Source organism: Canis lupus, chromosome 27 (assembly GCF_011100685.1).
Source record: "Canis lupus familiaris isolate Mischka breed German Shepherd chromosome 27, alternate assembly UU_Cfam_GSD_1.0, whole genome shotgun sequence".
Lineage (NCBI taxonomy): Eukaryota > Metazoa > Chordata > Mammalia > Carnivora > Canidae > Canis > Canis lupus.
In genome coordinates this window covers 44,938,495-44,956,587 of record NC_049248.1, presented here as the reverse complement: position 1 = coordinate 44,956,587, position 18,093 = coordinate 44,938,495, and the positions used below count along the sequence as shown (strand labels likewise).

At 48.4% G+C, this 18,093-nt stretch overlaps 1 protein-coding gene and 1 long non-coding RNA gene across 5 annotated transcripts in view; one reads left to right on the top strand and one right to left on the bottom strand.

The window, feature by feature from the left end:
- Nucleotides 1-11,646, top strand: part of LOC607149 (cyclic AMP-dependent transcription factor ATF-7) — an 89,338-nt gene extending 77,692 nt beyond the window's left edge. For 3 of the 4 annotated variants that reach the window (XM_038577816.1, XM_038577819.1, XM_038577818.1), the window contains 6 exons: nt 1,381-1,480; nt 2,009-2,122; nt 2,745-2,897; nt 5,601-5,798; nt 7,216-7,324; nt 10,734-10,951. In XM_038577816.1, coding sequence (XP_038433744.1) covers nt 1,381-1,480; nt 2,009-2,122; nt 2,745-2,897; nt 5,601-5,798; nt 7,216-7,324; nt 10,734-10,951 — 892 coding nt within the window. Of the gene's footprint in view, nt 1-1,380; nt 1,481-2,008; nt 2,123-2,744; nt 2,898-5,600; nt 5,799-7,215; nt 7,325-10,733 lie in introns of all 4 variants that reach the window. The other variant, XM_038577820.1, reaches the window with a different exon arrangement.
- On the bottom strand, nt 4,293-8,094 carry LOC119866357. Its single transcript, XR_005380183.1, has 3 exons — nt 7,014-8,094; nt 5,999-6,161; nt 4,293-5,835 (listed from the first exon to the last, which is right to left on the bottom strand). It is a non-coding gene; the product is annotated as an uncharacterized LOC119866357 (long non-coding RNA).
- Nucleotides 11,647-18,093: the final 6,447 nt, after the last annotated feature.

The window sequence follows — 18,093 nt, the reverse complement described above, 5'->3', positions numbered from 1 at the left end:
AAGTGGGACGCTTAGGTGGCTCAGTGGTTAAGCATCTGCCTTTGGCTCATGATCCCGGAGTCCAGGGATCGAGTCCCACATCAGGCTCCCCAGGAATCCTGCTTCTCCCTCTGCCTGTGTCTCTGCCTCTCTCTCTGTCTCTCATGAATAAATAAAATCTTAAAAAAAAACCAAAAAACAAAAAAAAAAACCTTAAGGAAGTTCATTATAACGGTGGAGGCCACACAGGGAAGTATATTTAGTTCTTGGCCTCAGTCTGTACAAGGTTTGGGGGGCATTACTGAATGACAGGCTGAAACAGATTAAGTCATCTTTTTTGAGTCTGGTGTTCCACTTGGTCCCAGCTGGGGTTCTTCATCTTTGCTACCCCTAACTTTGTCTATTTTGTTTGTCTGTTTGTCTTCAATCCTGTCATGATCCATACAGATTTCCTAATGAGATGATTTGAGTTCCTATCCCCAGGTACCCATGGGTTAAGAGGTGGTTGTCAGGATTCAGCTTCTTAAAGCTAATTGTTCTCTGGACCTACTAGGAGAAATACAAAGTGACATCCTTTGGGGACAAGGTAGAGTAATATGTGCAAAGGAACAAGAGAAATTTACTCCTATTTGGCTATCATATGATACAATTCAGCTTTGCAAAATGATGACTTTGGCCCAAGTCCTGCCTAAGGCAAGACAGAATTTATACATGCCAGTGGTAGGAATGTTTGTTTAATTGTTCTGAAATCTAGGGAATCCCTGGGTGGCTCTAGGGGATCCCTGGGTCGGGCTCCCAGCATGGAGCCTGCTTCTCCTTTTGCCTGTGTCTCTGCCTCTCTCTCTCTCTCTCTCTGTGTGTGTGTGTGTGTGTGTGTGTCTCATGAATAAATAAAATCTTTAAAAAGAAAAAAATGTTCTGAAATCTGTTTTTTTTTTTTAAAGATTTTATTTATTTATTAGTGAGAGATACAGAGAAAGAGAGGCAGAGACACAGGCAGAGGAAGAAGCAGGCTCTATGCCGGGACCCTGACTTGGGACTGGATCCCGGGATCCCAGGACCCCAGGATCACGCCCTGGGCTGAAGGCGCTAGCTATCGCTGAGCCGCCCGGCTGCCCTAATTGTTCTGAAATCTTAATAGGATTAGCTTCCCACCCATTTGAATTCAGTGGTGTTTGCTTACTTTGCAAGGTGTAAGGATCTTACCATTTCTCTGCATTTATAAGGCAAGGTAGGTAGCATTCCCTAGTTTTTCCACCTTCATCAGGGCGTCAAGGTTTTACAGTGCTGTCCTGTAGCTTCCCTAACTAGAGAAGCCTGGGCAATCTGCTGTGATTATAGGATGAAGATCCGTGGACAAAAGGGTCTGTGTGATGAGCATTTCACTTCATGTCTCCTCAGGTCTCCCACTGGCTCCCTCCCTCTTGTCATGCATCTTGCTAATGGACAGACCATGCCTGTGCTGCCAGGGCCTCCAGTACAGATGCCTTCTGTTATATCGGTGAGCTCTGTAGTTGGGGCAGCCAACCCTACCGACACACTAATCCCTCCCTTCCACCTGAATGCTCATAAACACACATGAGCCCCAGGGAAACGTGGGCTCTGGTCTGTATTAGTTGAGCATGGCAGCCTGCCTAAACTCTTCACTAACCTCTGCCAATCCAGCACTGTGGAACACTAGACAAAGACTCATCTGGACAATTGGCTCCTGGTCTAGGAATTGATCTTGCCAGCCTGCTGATTGGTTGATTCACTTGGCACTTAGCACCTCCCACATTGCCCACCACTTTCCTTAAGATACAGCTCCAGCAGTTCCCCTAGAAATTGTCACAGCACTGAAGGATTAGATTCCCTACCCTGCAGCGCTCCACGGGGAAAGGTATTTCCCAGGCTGTCCCTCTACACCCTATGGACACGTTGCGTAGAACAGGCCCTGACATGCCAACCCCAAAGCACTCGTTTTGGGAAGCTGTTGCTTCACCACTAGTATTATGTTCCCTTCTGGTTTTTCTTCCTTGTCTTGATCCAGCTGGCCAGACCTGTGTCTATGGTGCCCAACATTCCTGGTATCCCTGGCCCACCAGTTAACAGCAGTGGTTCCATTTCTCCCTCTGGCCACCCTATGCCATCAGAAGCCAAGATGGTGAGTACATCCCAGCTTGGGGCAATATGGGCAATGTTGGCCCTTTCGAAAGAAGTGTTACCAATCTAGGTTTTTCAAGTGAGCCAAGCAAAGAAACCTTCTGGGGCTTGCAAAGCTAAAGATACCCTGTTGTGGGGTCTGGAGAAGAAAAGACCCTGATTCATGACTCCTATCTCCTCTCTTCCACCTTTAGAGCCTGGTACATAGACCATGGCAGTGAAAAGAGGCAGCACAGATTGTTTGGAGTGGAATGCTTGCTGTTTCAGTTCCAGGGTGACAGATGGAGGGTGGATGAGTGGGCAGGAGAGCTGGCCAAGAGGTGAATAGCTGCGTAACCAGCACCTGGCTGGGTTCCAGGAGAGAGCTTTCATCTGGACTCTATTACTTCAACAACCCCCACTCTCCAACTGTGCCCAGGATGAAAGCCAAGGAACAGAGTAGGCATTTTAGGGATCCAGGTGCACATTCTCGCTGTCATTTTCTTTTAATTCCTCTGTTAAGGGCAAATTGGCATGGAAATTTTAGTGATTTGTAAGGTCAGTATTAAAATCGAAGCCCACTCTTCTCACCTTTGATAGAACCTCACCCTTGACAAGCTATTTTTTATTATTTTTCCCCACAGAGACTAAAAGCCACCCTAACCCACCAGGTATCTTCAATCAATGGTGGATGTGGAATGGTGGTAGGTACCGCCAGCACCATGGTGACGGCCCGTCCTGAGCAGAGCCAGATCCTCATCCAGCACCCTGATGCCCCATCCCCTGCCCAGCCACAGGTGAGTTGGGCCCTTGGACCAGGGAGCCCACTGTGTTACCATTACTCATGTCATTTTTGGTTTTCAAGGAGCAGAAAAATTACAGAAGAGCAGGTTTAGTCTTCTGGGCATCTTGTGCTCTGGTTCTCGTGAACAGTTTGACAGTAGCAAAAGGCACCAGTCTTTATCCACTCTTCTGTGATATTTACGTCAGACAAGCTGGGTGGGTCATGTAGTGCTAGCACAGAGGAGGTCTCAATTTTTGTATTTTGTTTTTTTCTACATATGAATGACATATTTGGAGGACCCTCTGAAATGTGACAGACCCTCACTCAAGCCACTCATGTACCAAAGGAGGCTCCTCTAGTCTCTTTCCCATGTAGTAAGTCTTACAAAAAATAAACCAAAAAAAGGCAAAAACCAAAAACCAAAAAAACTTACCCAATTAGGTTTTGTGGCAAACATTGAATAATGACAATATGTTAGTAAAAGGTGATGTCACAGTACTAAGATGGCTCAGTAAGCAGACATAATAAAATCTCTTTCCTTACCAATTTATTCCCTTTTTAGCACAAAGAAATGAAAGTCTTAATAAAGCGAGAGCAGTCCCATTTATATGTCCTGTTCTTCTCTCAGGGAAGCCTCAGTTTTCATAAGCTTTTGAAAACTAAATAGGCCTTAGTTTTTATAGTATCTGCGCTGGACAGGTGACAACAACCTGAGATGGGTTTCTAGAATTAAATCTTTGTCCAGCCCCTTTTTCTGATGTCACCACCTGCTTCGTCAGTTACCACCACATGTCCTAACATTTAGTGGCCATATGCTGCCTTAAAGCTTGGCCAACAAAAAAGGCCTTCATTTGAGTTTTCTTGTTGCAAGCTAAGCTTGCCCTCCCTCCTATAACCCCTTCCGGTGCCAGTCCCTGGAGATGGTGAAGCAGTAGCCACCTTGTCTGTGTTGTACTGCTGTCCCTCTTAAGAAAATGACATGACTTCCTTTTTAGTCACTGCTGATTCCTTTCTCATTCTTCCCTTCTTTCTCTTGGTGCTCTTTCGCCTCTATTCCCTGCATAAGCTACTGAGTTACTGTGAGAGAATAGGAACCTACTGTTTTCCTTCCCCATTCCCGTAAAGCACTGGTCTTTACATGTGCTCCATTGAGCTCAGGACAAAGAGGAAATTGAAAATCTCAGAAGAATTAGTATGAACTTCCCGTGGTACAGTAAGAAGCAATGACCCAGGGCCTCCAGCTCATTAAATTGAGTTTTAAATTTCTTCTTCATTTTATTCTTTTGGGAGAGAGAATATTAATGTAAATAAATAAAATTATCTCTTGATTATCTGTATTTTTTTTAAGATTTTATTTATTCATTCATGAGAGACAGACACACAGAGAGAGAGGCAAAGACAGAGGCAGAGGGAAAAGCAGGCTCCAGGCAGGGAGCCCGATGTGGAACTCAATCCCGGGTCTCTAGGATCAGGCCCCGGGCTGAAGGCAACGCTAAACCACTGAGCCACCCGGGCTGCCCTGATTATCTGTATTAATGGAGAACATAAATTAGTAGGGCCTAAAGTAGAGTATAAGATTGTTTTTTATAAGCTTATGCTTATTCTCATGCAACTGATGTGAGCTTTGGCACTTGGAAACTACTAATACAGATATTCTCTGATAACAACAGATCCAGGAAGAATTTATTTTTGGCATTGTTTTACATTATATAGTTTCTTTTATACAGATGACTGACCTTTCTGCATTTTAAGTTTGGCTGCTATTATAAAGTTGGTCTGTCTTCTCTGAACACATACCAGCTAATAGAAAGGGAGGATGATCCAGAAGTACTTTAGTGACAGAGAACATCAGCCTCAAGTTTAAAGACTAAAGGCAGTTTTATATCATCAATTATAAAGGGATTAAAAATGGTTTTTTGTTTAAAAACCAACAGAATATTAAAAATAAACAAACAAATAAATAAAAACCAACAGAACAAACAAGGTGGAGAGGGTGATTGCTGATATAAATAAGGATGTAGGGATCCCTGGGTGGCGCAGCGGTTTGGCGCCTGCCTTTGGCCCAGGGCGCGATCCTGGAGACCTGGGATCGAATCCTACGTCGGGCTCCCGGTGCATGGAGCCTGCTTCTTCCTCTGCCTGTGTCTCTGCCTCTCTCTCTCTCTCTGTGTGACTATCATAAATAAATAAAAATTAAAAAAAAAAATAAGGATGTACTAATCCATATCTCTCTGTGATAGCAGAGTATTTCTGTGATAGCCAGTATTTCAGTGGTAGTAAAATCTTTTCTCATTTTCTGAAACTTGTAGCATTCAGTTGTTTGTGTATATTGTTTTCCAGATCAGTGAATCTCAAATATTTTTATTCTAGTCTCCTTAAAAGTTCCCCTGACACCCAGCCCTCATTATGATTTCTCCACTGACAAGATTCCCTTTTGTTAAGAAACAAAAAGTGATGCTCATTTCATCTTGCCCTACCTGTCTCAGAAATAATCAGTTCCTGAGTTGCAGCTTGTCTTAGTATGGGGCTGAGAAGACTGGAAGGAGATGGGAGGTAGACAGAAAAGAAACTCAGGGGCATAGTGATGAGACTTGCTCTGGTTGCAGAGACTGGTACATCTTTACCAGATCTTTAACAGAGCTTACTAACCTAACTGACATCAGGTTTAATTTGGAAAGTTCCCTTAAGGTAACCCCTTTTTCTTCCTGAACCCCAGGTCTCACCAGCCCAGCCCACTCCTAGCACTGGAGGGAGAAGGCGACGCACAGTGGATGAAGATCCTGATGAACGGCGGCAGCGTTTTCTGGAGCGTAACCGGGCTGCAGCCTCCCGCTGCCGTCAAAAGCGGAAGCTCTGGGTGTCCTCCCTAGAGAAGAAGGCAGAGGAACTCACTTCTCAGAACATTCAGCTGAGTGTGAGTGGGTCCTGGGTGATTATTGGGATTGATGAACCTGGAAAGAGAGAATGAATCAGAAAAAAAGTGAAACAATATAATAATAGAAGATGGGTAATTCTTTAGGACAGATCCAGAAGATGTACCAGGAGGAATGCAGAAAGAAACTCATAACAGTCGAAATTGATGTCTTTTCCCCAGGGGTTGGAAAAGACACTCACCATCTACTCCCAAACCTGCTGCTAGAGTCTGAATCATCCACAGACCCATTTGGATGGAAGGAATTAGATTCATCGCTCCAGGGTACTCTTTTAGGTCATCAGTAGAATCTGACTGGGGTCATGGAACACCTAAAGGGAAATGTATTTGCCCCAGATAATGCAGCTTAATAAAAAAAAAAGAAAAAACCCCATGAGCACAAATAGAAAACTTATAATCCAGATATTTTTTGAATGTTATTTTCCCTTCTTTTGATTACGTATTAAAATATTTCATTGCAAAGGTATATATGAATATATTTCTGTATATAACATGTGTATAGTTACATGCACACACAAATGTATAGAACAAAAACAAAGTTCCTCTTCAGTATGTCTTTTCCAATCTTACTCTTTCCTATGGATACGTTTGGTGTATACCTACCAGACGTATATGTATTTGCAAAATTTTTTTCACTTATAATTTTTATGGACTAGTCAGGGAGGGACTGTGTGTTTGTTTTAACATAAATAGGTTGATCATATTTCCTGGAAATCTGACCATGTGTATAAAGGATTTACTTCATTTTTTAAAAAATAGCTGTATGGTAGTACATTGTATAGTGTGGTTGTATTATAAGGTACAGATTTTTACAATGTTTTTAATTTTTTGCCAGAACAGCAATGCCGTAGTTAACATTGTATGCACTTGAGTAGGTAGTTTTATTAAATAGATTTCTGGAAGTAAGCTTTCTTAGTCAAAGGACATATGCATTATTAATTTTGGTATGGTTATTTTATCCTAAATAGGAGTAATGTTTCTATTATAAATCCCTACATTTGGGCAGCCCGAGTGGCTCAGCGGTTTAGCACCGCCTTCAGCCCAGGGCCTGATCCTGGGGCTCTGGGATCAAGTCCCACATCCGGCTCCCTGCATGGACCCTGCTTCTCCCTCTGCCTGTATCTCTGCCTCTCCTTCTCTGTCTCTCTCTCTGTCTCATGAATAAATAAAATCTTAAAAAAAAAAAAAAATCCCTACTTTTCAGTGTAAGCAGCTCCTGTCACTGAATTCATGACTATACTGGCCCTGAGCTGTCTGAAGCCTTGTGAGATCAGGCGTCTCCCAGATTCAGGGGAGAAAATCCAGGCAGCATTCTGTCCTCACTGTGGGAACAGCTACTGGGGGCTCATGGGTGGAGGATGCATTTTCTTGATGCTCTTCTTTTCCCCTCTCTCTTCAGAACGAAGTCACGTTGCTACGCAATGAGGTGGCTCAGTTGAAACAGCTACTGTTAGCTCATAAAGACTGCCCAGTTACTGCACTACAGAAAAAGACCCAAGGCTATTTAGGTGAGTGGCTCACAACCTAAGCAAGCTTAGTCAGTCAATAAATTGCATGTATGAGTGTCTCAACTGTTGATAATTTTATAATCCCATTCTGAATGGTGTGGGGAGTCCAGACTGATGAGTGAGCAACCTTTCGGGAACAGCCAGTCCTACAAAATAATTTTGTTTTCAAAACCATATAGAGTTATCCTAATTATCTATCATAGTTGGAGATACAGGGTAGCAATATTTATCGGGTGCCTACTTTGTGTTAAGCACTATACCATCTGCCGAGTTCTTTCATGAAATAGATATTGCCTCCATTTATACACAAAAAAACCACTCAGAATAGTCATGTACCTGAAGTTACACAGTTGGTGGAGTGGCAGAGCCAAGATTCACATCTAGATCTTTCTTATTCCAAAGACACTATCTTGGCCTCAAGAGAATATAAACAACAGATGATACGTTGGCATTTGTTAACCTTTGTGAAATATTTATCTTTCTTATGATGAGCCAGTGGTGGTTTTAGTTTGTAACCTATGTGCACACATAAAATAGTGCTAGAAAAAGATGGTCGTAGAGTCGTGCTCAGGACAAGCACAATCCTGAAATTAAAATGACTGTGAATAATTTGCTTATGGGCAGTGAAAGCTAATGAATCATTTTCCTTTACAAATTTAATAAATTCCTAGAAATTTTGGCTATCAAACGTTGATATATTGAATTATTTTTCCACTAACTGTCCTTATTATTTCGAAGATGTGTTCCCATAGAAAAAGAGTAACCACATCACTCATTTTAAACATCTTCTATTTAAATTTTAATTTTAATATGTACTTCAGGATACATGCATTCATAAGCAGATACTGATTGAGCCTCTTCCGTGCCAGACACTGTTTTATATGCTGAGGATATAATAGAAAACCAAATAGATTAGATTAAAATCCCTGCCCTTGAGGGGCTTATATTTTAGTAGGTGAGACAGATAATAAGCAAAATAAATAGGTACAATATATGGTATGTTAGATAAGAGTAAATGCTTGGAGGAAAAATAAAATAAGGAGAATATGAAATGTTGGCAGCAGGGTTGAAATTTTAGATGAGGTGGCTTTTGAATAAAGACCTTAAAGAAGTGAAGGAGCTGGCTATACATTTATATGGGAGAAAAGTACTGCCAACGGGAAGAATAGGAAATGCAAAGACCCAAAGTGGGATTGCGCCTGGCACATTCTAGGAACATCAAGGAGGCTAGCTAGTGTGACTGGATTAAATAGAACCAGGGATGGAGAATAATTGGAGATGAAGTAAGGAAGCTAATGGGAACATTTTTATATAGGGTACCATCAGTCATGGTGAGGACCTCGGCTTTTACTCTATGTGAGGGACCATTAGAAGGTTTTTAGAAGAAGACTGACATGACTGGTCTGATTATATTTGAACAGAATCACTCTGTTAGAGAGTGCAGGAGTGCACCAGCAGAAGCAAGCAGTCCATTTAGGAGGCTGTTGCAGTCATGTGAGCAAGAAGTGGTGGAGCCTCGGACCAGGGTGGTAGTAGTGAACGTGGTGAGAAGGCGTCGAATTCAGTGGAAGTAGAGTGACAGGGCTTGATGACGGGCCAGATGGGGTGGTATATAAGAAAAGAATCAAAAGTCACACCAAAGTTTTTGGCCTGAACAACTGCAAGAGCGGAGTTGCCATTAGTTGAAGTAGAGGAAAGTATAGAAGCAAATGGATTAGGAGGTGTATCTGCAGCTCAGATTTGGACAAGCTGAACCTAGGAAACCTGCTAGGCTTACGTGAGGTGTCACGTGGAGGCTGGTTATATAGTCCCACCGTTGAGAGGAAAGGCTGAAGATACAACTTTGGGAGTCAGCAGCCTGTCATTAGTTTTTAAAGCCGCAAAACCAGATGAAATGGTTTCATTATTGAAAGAACACAGACAGAAAGAAAGAAGCAGTCGAGGACCAAGCTCTGGGGTACTCCAGCATTTTGAGGTCAGAGAAAGGAGAAGAAACCCACAAAGGAGCCAGAGAGCCACCAAGAAGGCAGGAGGAAAATTAGCTGAGTAGTGAGTGTAGCATTCTGGAAACCAGGATAAGAAAGTGTTTCCAGAAGTTTAGTGATCGACATTTCAGCTCCTTTTGATGGGGTAAGGAAGGCAAGGACTGAGTATTCATCAGCATGAAGTCTATATACAGTAAGTTTTCTGCTCAGTCCTTTCAAGAACTTTTGAGGGGCAGTCAATCCATTACACTACTTATTTGTTATAGCAAAGATGTATTTGGTTCCTGCTGTGTGGTGTAGAGGCTGTGGCGGGTATTTGATGCAGGTCAATGACACATTGTACCTCTGAGAGACTCAGACTTACGAGGAGATAAACCTGTCAGTCTGTGAATAAGGTAAGCACAGATAGCCAGTCAAAGAGCCCCTGGAGTGGGAGCTTCCTGAGGACAGGGCTCCCGGTTTATTCATCTTATACCGCAGTGCTGGCACATGGAAGATGCTCAGTAGAATGATGAATAAGTGAATGTGTGCTCTGAAAGCACAACAGTGAGACAGTTAATTTCATGAGCATAATAAAGAAGGCTTCACAGAGGAGATGATTTCTGAATCCTGAAGGAACACTCAGACATTCATCAGGAGTGAATCAAAATGCAACCATTGGTCACTGGCTCTTATTTAGTCCACACACCTCCGCTGAAGCAGCTGTAGAGGCTATGCGATGTTTCATAAAACCTGACTACAGAGCAACATAGAGTCACCTTTGTATGCAGCTCAGATATTTGTGTTTATCAGTAAAATGTTATCATCACTTTAGCCGGAGTGGCGTAGCCCATAAGAAATGTTTGCAGTCATTAATGCTTAGCTAAATGACAGGAGGATCTAGCAGGCCTCTCTGTTGTATTAACTGAACCTGGGCCAAGAACTGGTCATTCATACCCTCATTTGAGGGTAGCTTGGTATTTATCAGGTTTACCTGTGGTGCAAGTGCATACTAAAGGAACATAAAAAATGATGGAATGATTCAATTCTTGTGGGAATTAATCAGAGAAGATAGCTTTAAGAAAAAAAAAAAAAAGATCTATTTTAAATCACCTTTCAAGACATGAAAAAAAGGAGAATGTGCCAGTAGGGGTAATGAACTGTTCAAAGATGTAGAAGCCAGACGGTGTAATTAACGTGCTAAGTGGGTTACTTTACTCAGATAAATTAATTTGGGCCTGGTTCTTGGCGTCCCTTCTCACAACTTCCATTTCTTAGCCCCTTCATGGCTTAGAAGCTAAGGTTCTAGGAAGTTTTCCCCCCAAAAATGATGGGCTTCCTTTTCCTTTGGGCTCCTTTAGAATTATGGCTCAGTGTGGTCTGCTTGTTTCCCCAGTCTATTTTGTAACCATTTGCTCTCTGCTCTTTGCCTTCCTTCCTGGCAGAAAGCCCCAAGGAAAGCTCAGAGCCGACGGGTTCTCCAGCCCCTGTGATTCAGCACAGCTCAGCAACAGCCCCTAGCAATGGCCTCAGTGTTCGCTCTGCAGCTGAAGCTGTGGCCACCTCGGTCCTCACTCAGATGGCCAGCCAAAGGACAGAACTGAGCATGCCGATACAGTCGCATGTGATCATGACCCCACAGTCCCAGTCTGCGGGCAGATGATGCCTCCCCTGGTGGAAAGGTCCCCAGCCAGAGCTCGCCCGCCCGAGAGCCAAGAAAGACGCCATCTTATCGCCTCCCATCTGCCTTGGACATGGCAATATGGGGGGGGGAAATTGTGTGTTGTGAGGAATGGACAGATGTGGGGCTTTTCAGCCACATGGTCAAGTACATTGACACCCGTACTAAGAGCCTCCCAGCCCCAGAGCCACATAGATCATCCCCTAAAGGGGGCAGTTTCTGATGTACCCACAGCCAAAGGCCTTTCCAGATGGTCCGAACAATCACCCCTGCCCATGCATGTGTACCTGTCTCTTTGAACACTAACCCTTGCACTTCTAGGTTTCGGTTTCTCAGTTCCCTGTCTTCCCGCTAAGCCGTGGCTGTTACCTTCCTGTTCCTTAGCAGCACGCCACTGCCTGCTAGGTAAAGGGAGGCTAGTGTTGATGGCAGGTCATCCACTTGCCTGCCCCAGCCACCTAAGGGGCTTAGGGCTTTGTCTCCCATTAGCTGCTTATTTTATCCCTTTACCCCCTTCCTGAAGTCTAGTTCAAACATTCACCTATGATGAATGTAAAGATACCTTTGTTGTATGAATTAGCAGTATTTTCCAGCTCTTCCATAAACTTTAGTCCTTCTCCCTAGCTGCCACCAAAAACAAAAACAAAAAAATAACAACAACAAAAAACAGAAAGAAAGAAGCAAAACCCCAAGAATTCTGGTCCTTTTTCAGCAATTTCCAGAGCTTTGGGTACTTCACTTTGTGTCTTGAGTTTTCTCAGTCTACTGGTGGGGCCTTTTCCACCTGCCGCTGAGCCTTGGCGAGATCATCTTGTGGCCTTACTAGCTGCTCGTGATGCGAAGGGAAAGCGCCCAGGTGTGGCTGGCGGGTCCCCCCCCCCCCGCCCCCCGCCGCCCCAGCCCCCCTCCCACAGGGTCAGTAGGGCAGGCAGGACCAGTAGAGTCTGAAGCTCTTTCTGTCAGGTTACTGGATTGATTCTTTATGTCTTAACAGGAGTTTATTGGCCAAAGCATACATACACCTTGTGGTAATCTGTCCGCTTCTGTCGCTCCCTCTTTGTTCCCCTGTCGGGGTCGCGGGGGTCACCGTCTCTGTCTCTCTTCAGATGTAGCCCTCCGGAGCTGCTGTGTGCGGCATTCTTGCACTCCCTTGCCCTTCGCCCATCTCCCAGACTCACACAGCTGTCTTCTCCTCTGGGCTAGGGTCTTTGATTCACAAGTGTCCCTGTCCCCAGACCTCCTTCCTCTCGTTCACCAGGCTTCTAGGCTGGCTGCTGGGGTGCTCTGCCCCCTGCCCCTAGGTGCCATGCGTCCCCAGAGTGCCAGCCCCAGGACTCGGAGGCATCAGAGCCAGGGGTCCCGAGTTGGTTTGCTTGAGGGTGAGGTAGGATGGGAAGAGGCAAGAAAGAGGAGGTGCAGTACCGATCTCAGGAGAAGAGCCTTGCTTGGTGAAGGTCTGGCCTGCCTGGGAAATTGGGGACTGCTGCCCTCAGCCATTCTTACTTTGAGGAGTTAGGTTACAGGGGGAGGAAGTCATCCCTCTTGTCCCTCTTTCTCCCCCATTAGGACTTCTTACCTTCCTTTGGCTCTGAACTACGCAGTTTCTCCCAGGGCCGTGGGAAGCCGTCCAAAGCCAGAGGCCTGTGGATAGGTAGGTCAGCTTTAATAGCCTGTCAGTGTGACTCCCTTGCAATTGTCCCCGAGCCACCTTCTGCCATCTGCCCAGGCCAGGCATGTCCTCTCCCTCTCTCCTACGTCCATCTCAAACACACACACAGGATAACTGCCAGCTTCCTTTCTTAGCTTGTCTTCCAAAGTTGGCTGTCCTGGGGGAATGAGGAGGTGTGCTAAGCTCCAGGAGCCCCATCTTCTCAGAGTGGACGCGCCGGTGAGCCAGTCAGAGGACACGTTCTATTGCGTTTGTTTTCCCACTTCCCGTCCTGCTTCTCCGCGCCCGTGCTGAACAAGACGCACCTGGTGACGGGAGGGGAGAGAAAACATGGTTCTCTCATCCTCTACCACCCGGGACCCAACAGCAACAGCCCCTGAGGTGACTCAGTCTAGCAAATGGCACAGCAGATGGTCAGGATGCCAGTTCCCACCTCCAGGGACTCCGTTTGCCTTTAACAGCGCCCAGCCGTAACTCGTACTCAGGACTTTTCCTTTGGAAGGCGGCGCCCTGGGACTCTCTTCTGCTTTAGTTGTGTTTCATTTTTTATCTTCTTGATTTCCCACCAGCAGCCTTGCCCTAAAGCTTGACTGAGTTTATGGCTCCCAAGGAGCCTTCGTGAGACCCTTGACTATTTTTCTTCCCCCTGTAGTCAGGTGTTTTTCAAGTTAAGAACCCATCTGTCACTACACACACGCCCTGCCTCTCCGCGGGGCCCCGGAAGAAGTGAGCCCCACCTGTCTGTCCCCGTGTAGGGTGGCTAACCTAGTTAGAGGTTCCTGTTTAGTTTCTTAGTCCCCATGTCTCATTCTCTTGAGTCCCTATTCCGTTTTCATCAGGAAGTTCTCACTGGGGCCCTCAGTGGGGGGTGTTCCCAGAACCTAACACAGCAGTAGGAGGGGGCGGGACAGCACCCCCAGAGAGCTCTTTAGGTGGTTGCGCGCCGCACTGAGAAGGCACAGCAGTTGCGTGTCCTGCGAGTTGGGGGACGTCTTACCTTGTTACTGCTGCTGGCCTTGGGGCCACTCTCCCCTGCCCTTTGCTTCCGGGCTCATGGGGACCAGAACCAAACATTGAGGGCGGTCACCTAGCCCTTCTTAATGGCCCTGCCCCTCCTAGGGGCCTAAGGGAAGATTCTGAGAGGAGCTGGGATTATGGAAGCCTTGGGACTCTGCTGCGGGAACGCAAGATGCAGGCCTCCCACCTCGCTCCAGAGACCCAGCTGGGACGTAACCAAGGCCCTGACAAAGGCACCGGGCCGGGTCTTTGGCCCTGCAGGCTTCCTTCCTTGGAAAGAAAGCTCGCTCGGAGTTGGAAAGTCTGAGGACGCTTCCCTCGCTGCTAGAGAAAACTAGAAGTAGGCCCTCCTTGCTAACCCTTCCCCTGCTGGCTGGACACCCCAAATCTGGCTTCCCTCAGCCTCCGCTCCGGTCCTTGGCTCTAAGCACTAGACCATACACGCTCGGCAGTGGTGACAAGGAGATGGCCTAACTGAAGCCCATGCCACGGCCGCCTTCCCTGGGCCCGTCCTGTGTTCTTGGCGCCTGTCCTGATTCACTGCCCTCCAGCACCACCCATCCTGGTCGACAGGGTCCTTAGCCACAACCATGCCCCGTCTACACCCTGAACCACCAAGCCAACACCAAAATAGTCCTCCTCGGGTTTCCAAGGCTCCCCTGCTCCACACTGAGAGGCTCCTTTAAAGGTGCTAACCCTGAGACAGCCTTTCCCCCAGAAGCGCCCTCTTTCTTTCGTGACTTCCTTCCCATCCCCAAATCATTATTTTTCATTAATATTGTACATTGTATACACAGGAAGGAAATGTATTCTTTTTTTTTCTTTAATTTCATAACCAGTCCGTTTAGAAGCCAGTCCTCCTAGTTATATCACATATGCCTTTGTTGATATGCTCTTTCTGCTTTCTTTAGACTTTTGTTTGACAGGGGCGGAGGGAGGAACCGGACAGGTGAGGGTCCTAAGGCAGATTAGAGGATCCCCATCCTACTTCAGCCTCTCACAACCCTAATCATCCCCCTCCTACTATAGAACTGATATTCCTCTGTTTGTGTTTGCACACACGCATGTACACACAGACAGAAGTCCCCCCAGCCACCCACCCACCCCAGAGTGGTGACCCAGCAGGAATGGGCATAGGCTGCTGGCCACCATTCCCAGCCTCTGTTACCGGTTCATTCGTCTCTCTTTGGGGTAAAGTGCTACCCAGATTGAGAACAGGCTGGGGAGAGTAGGGCAGGGAAGGGCAGCTACGTCTCTTGTAGATGCAGGCTTGTGTTGTGGCTGCTGGGGTTCATTTTCTTCTTGCAACGGGGCGGGGGGCCGGTAGCCCAGAGCTGCTCGCCAGCCGCAGCTACCGGTGGGTGACGTTCTCACCGTAAGAAATGGCTGTGAGCACTGGTTCCGCTGACTTTCCCTCAGGGTGGTGGGCCTCGGGATGTGGTCCAGGACCAGCAGCACAGCAGCACCAGCATCTGGGAGCTTCTTACAAATGCACACATTTGGGCCCCAGCACAGACCTGTTGAATCGGAAACTCGGGCTGGGCTCTAACAAGCACCCCGCGGGATCCTAAGGCACACTCGGGCATGGGGCCCGCGGCCTTAGGGGCAAGCCGGGACATCCTTGCTGGCGTCGGAATATTTCAGTACCATCCTCTGCCTTAGCGCGAACACATCGTTCCCTTTCCCCGGTCCCTCCCTCCACCCCCATTAGAACAACAACCGCGTCATTCATCTCAGAATCTGTTTGTCTTCCTTCTACTTCTTCCTGAAACCTGTTCTGCCTTGGTCTGGACGGGAATTGTCCCCTGTCCCCTTGTAGACGGGTCACTCCACACTCTGTTGCAGGAAGGACTGGCTGGAGCCCCTGCTGTCCCGTGCGTGCACCCCCTCCCCCGCACCCCCTCTCTGGCAGGGAGATGAGCCTCCAGCCCCAACAGCGGAGGCTGTCGCCTCCGGACATAGTATGTGTTGGAAGCAAGCAGCGCGCACCTCTGATTCGCTCTCTTCATCCATGTATCCTGGACAGGTAGCGACACGTCTCCGTCGCACAGGAGCCCGGCTCTGGGCCCGGTCCCCGTGCGGGAGGCTGTGGTGCTACAGGCTGTTTTGCTCCCAGAGCGTCTCGTCCCTTTCCTTGCACGATCCCTGAGAGCAGGCTCTCACGGTCCTCCCCGCGACGCTCCGGCTCCCCTCCCCTTAACCCCCTTACCCCCGCAGTCCCCCCCAGCCAGGCCTTCTCCCGCTCCCCCGCCCTGACATATATTGTGCCTTATTTATGCTGCAAATATAACATTAAACTATCAGGAGAACCACTGTCCCGTCTCGTGCCTCGGTACCCTCCGCTGCACGTCCCGTTGGCCACCCTTTCGGAGCTCCCCGGGCTCTCGCGTGCGCCCTTCCCGCTCTCCCATCTCCTAGGAACGGGAGCAGGAGTCTTGTCCCTCCTTTTAATGCAGGGAAGGCACAGCCTCAGAAGGTAGGTGGCTTGTGTAGGTCACATAACACCCAAGAGGGCACAGAGACCAGGCCTCAGATCTTTGCGCCCCGGGGGCAGGCCCTCGGCGTCCTGGGAGCCCCCCCAGCCCCAGGCGCCCCATGTGGATGAGGGATGGTACGGGTCCCAGGCAAGCGGCCTCTCAGCGTTATGACCCCAACTTCCTCCCGATAAAAAAAACAAGCCCAACTGTCAGGAAGTTTCGGGCGGGACTGGGGGTGCAGAAAGTGAAGCCTGCTCTGATTGTGGGCTCCGGGGGGTGCGGGAAGAGCCTGCTCAGGAGCAGGTGGGAGTGACAAGGAAACAGGTGGTGGCCAGGAGCCACGGCGAGGGGTGGCGACCACTGCTAGCTCCTCACAGTGTCCCTGGATCACCGGCACGGCGGGGACAGGCAGCGGGCTGAGGAGCCCGGGCAGGACGGGGGGCGGGGGGCTCTGTGGCTGGCTGGCGTCCCTAACTGGCACAAGGGGAGTGGGGCCGCAGCGGCGATCTGCCCTGCGCTGTGCCCGGGGCCCAGGGGGCTGCAGGGATGGTGGGAGCTGCTGCCGCCGCCAGGCCAGACTGAGACGGGGCAAGGGGAAACGGTGGGCCAGCGCCCAGGCCACAGACCCGTGGGGTCCCCCACCCGCACCGCGGGCCTCGCTCTCCACCGCACCGCACCCCTGCCCTTCCCTTCGCACGTCGTGCGCGCACGTGTGGTTTTGTTTTTACAAATCGAAGGTACAAGACTTCAGTGGAGGAAGTAGCCGCAGCTGTGGGAGAAACAGCGGAACTCTTTGGAGGTGGGGCCTGCAGATGGGACGGGGTCCCTGCGTCTCGGGATAAAACCGGGACAAACGAGTTGCTTCTTACAGATGAGCAGAGTTTGGTGTCCGGAGGTGGGGTCTCCGAGTGCAGGTGCCGTGAAGACTAGAAATGACGAAGTAGAAACTACTCCAGGGGCGCCGGCCGGCTCCGACAGAGGAGCGGGCAACTGCTGATCTGCCAGCTGGGAGTTCCAGCCCCACGCCGGGTGTAGAGACGACTTACAACTAAATCTTACCAAAAAAAACAAAAACAACAACAATACTACAGACAATAAAGCAGCAGCTGAATTTGAGAAGTTTGATTCCAGAAAATTTTGGAAATTCTGCAGGTAAAAAGCCATCACATAGCATCGCACACTCCAGAGAAACGGCCCGGGACAGGAAGAGCCAATCCCCGCTGCCAACTTCATGGTCAGTTTTAAGGAACTGCGCAGCCCGGTGGTTGGGCCCGAGCACCCCTGGGGCAGGGCCCCGCCAACAGCGCGATGACAACCGCAGGTTGCTGGGTGGCTCGGGCGGTGGAGCGCGGGGCCCTTGGTCTTAGGATCCTGGGTTCCGGCCCCACGGTGGGTGCGGGGCTTACTTTATTTTTTTTTTTAATTTTTATTTATTTATGATAGTCACAGAGAGAGAGAGAGAGGCAGAGGCACAGGCAGAGGGAGAAGCAGGCTCCATGCACCGGGAGCCCGACGTGGGACTCGATCCCGTGTCTCCAGGATCGCGCCCTGGGCCAAAGGCAGGCGCCAAACCGCTGCGCCACCCAGGGATCCCGGGGCTTACTTTAAAAACAAAAAACAAAACAAAAACATTTTTAAATATTTTATTTCTTTATTCATGAGAGACCCAGAGAGAGGCTGAGACCCGGGCAGACGAAGAAGCAGACTCCCTGCAGGCAGCCTGACGCTGGACTCGATCTCACGACCCCAGGGTTATGCCCTGAGCCGAAGGCAGACGCACAACCGCTGAGCCCCCCAGGGATTCCCCCCCCCGCCAAAATTTTTTGATTACAACTCACTAAAAGCTCAGGTGGTAGGACGCCTGGGGGGCTCAGCGGTTGAGCGCCCGCCACAGGCCGTGATCCCAGTTCCAGGGAGCCTCCTTCTCCCTCCGCCTGTGTCTCGGCCTCTCTCTGGGTCCC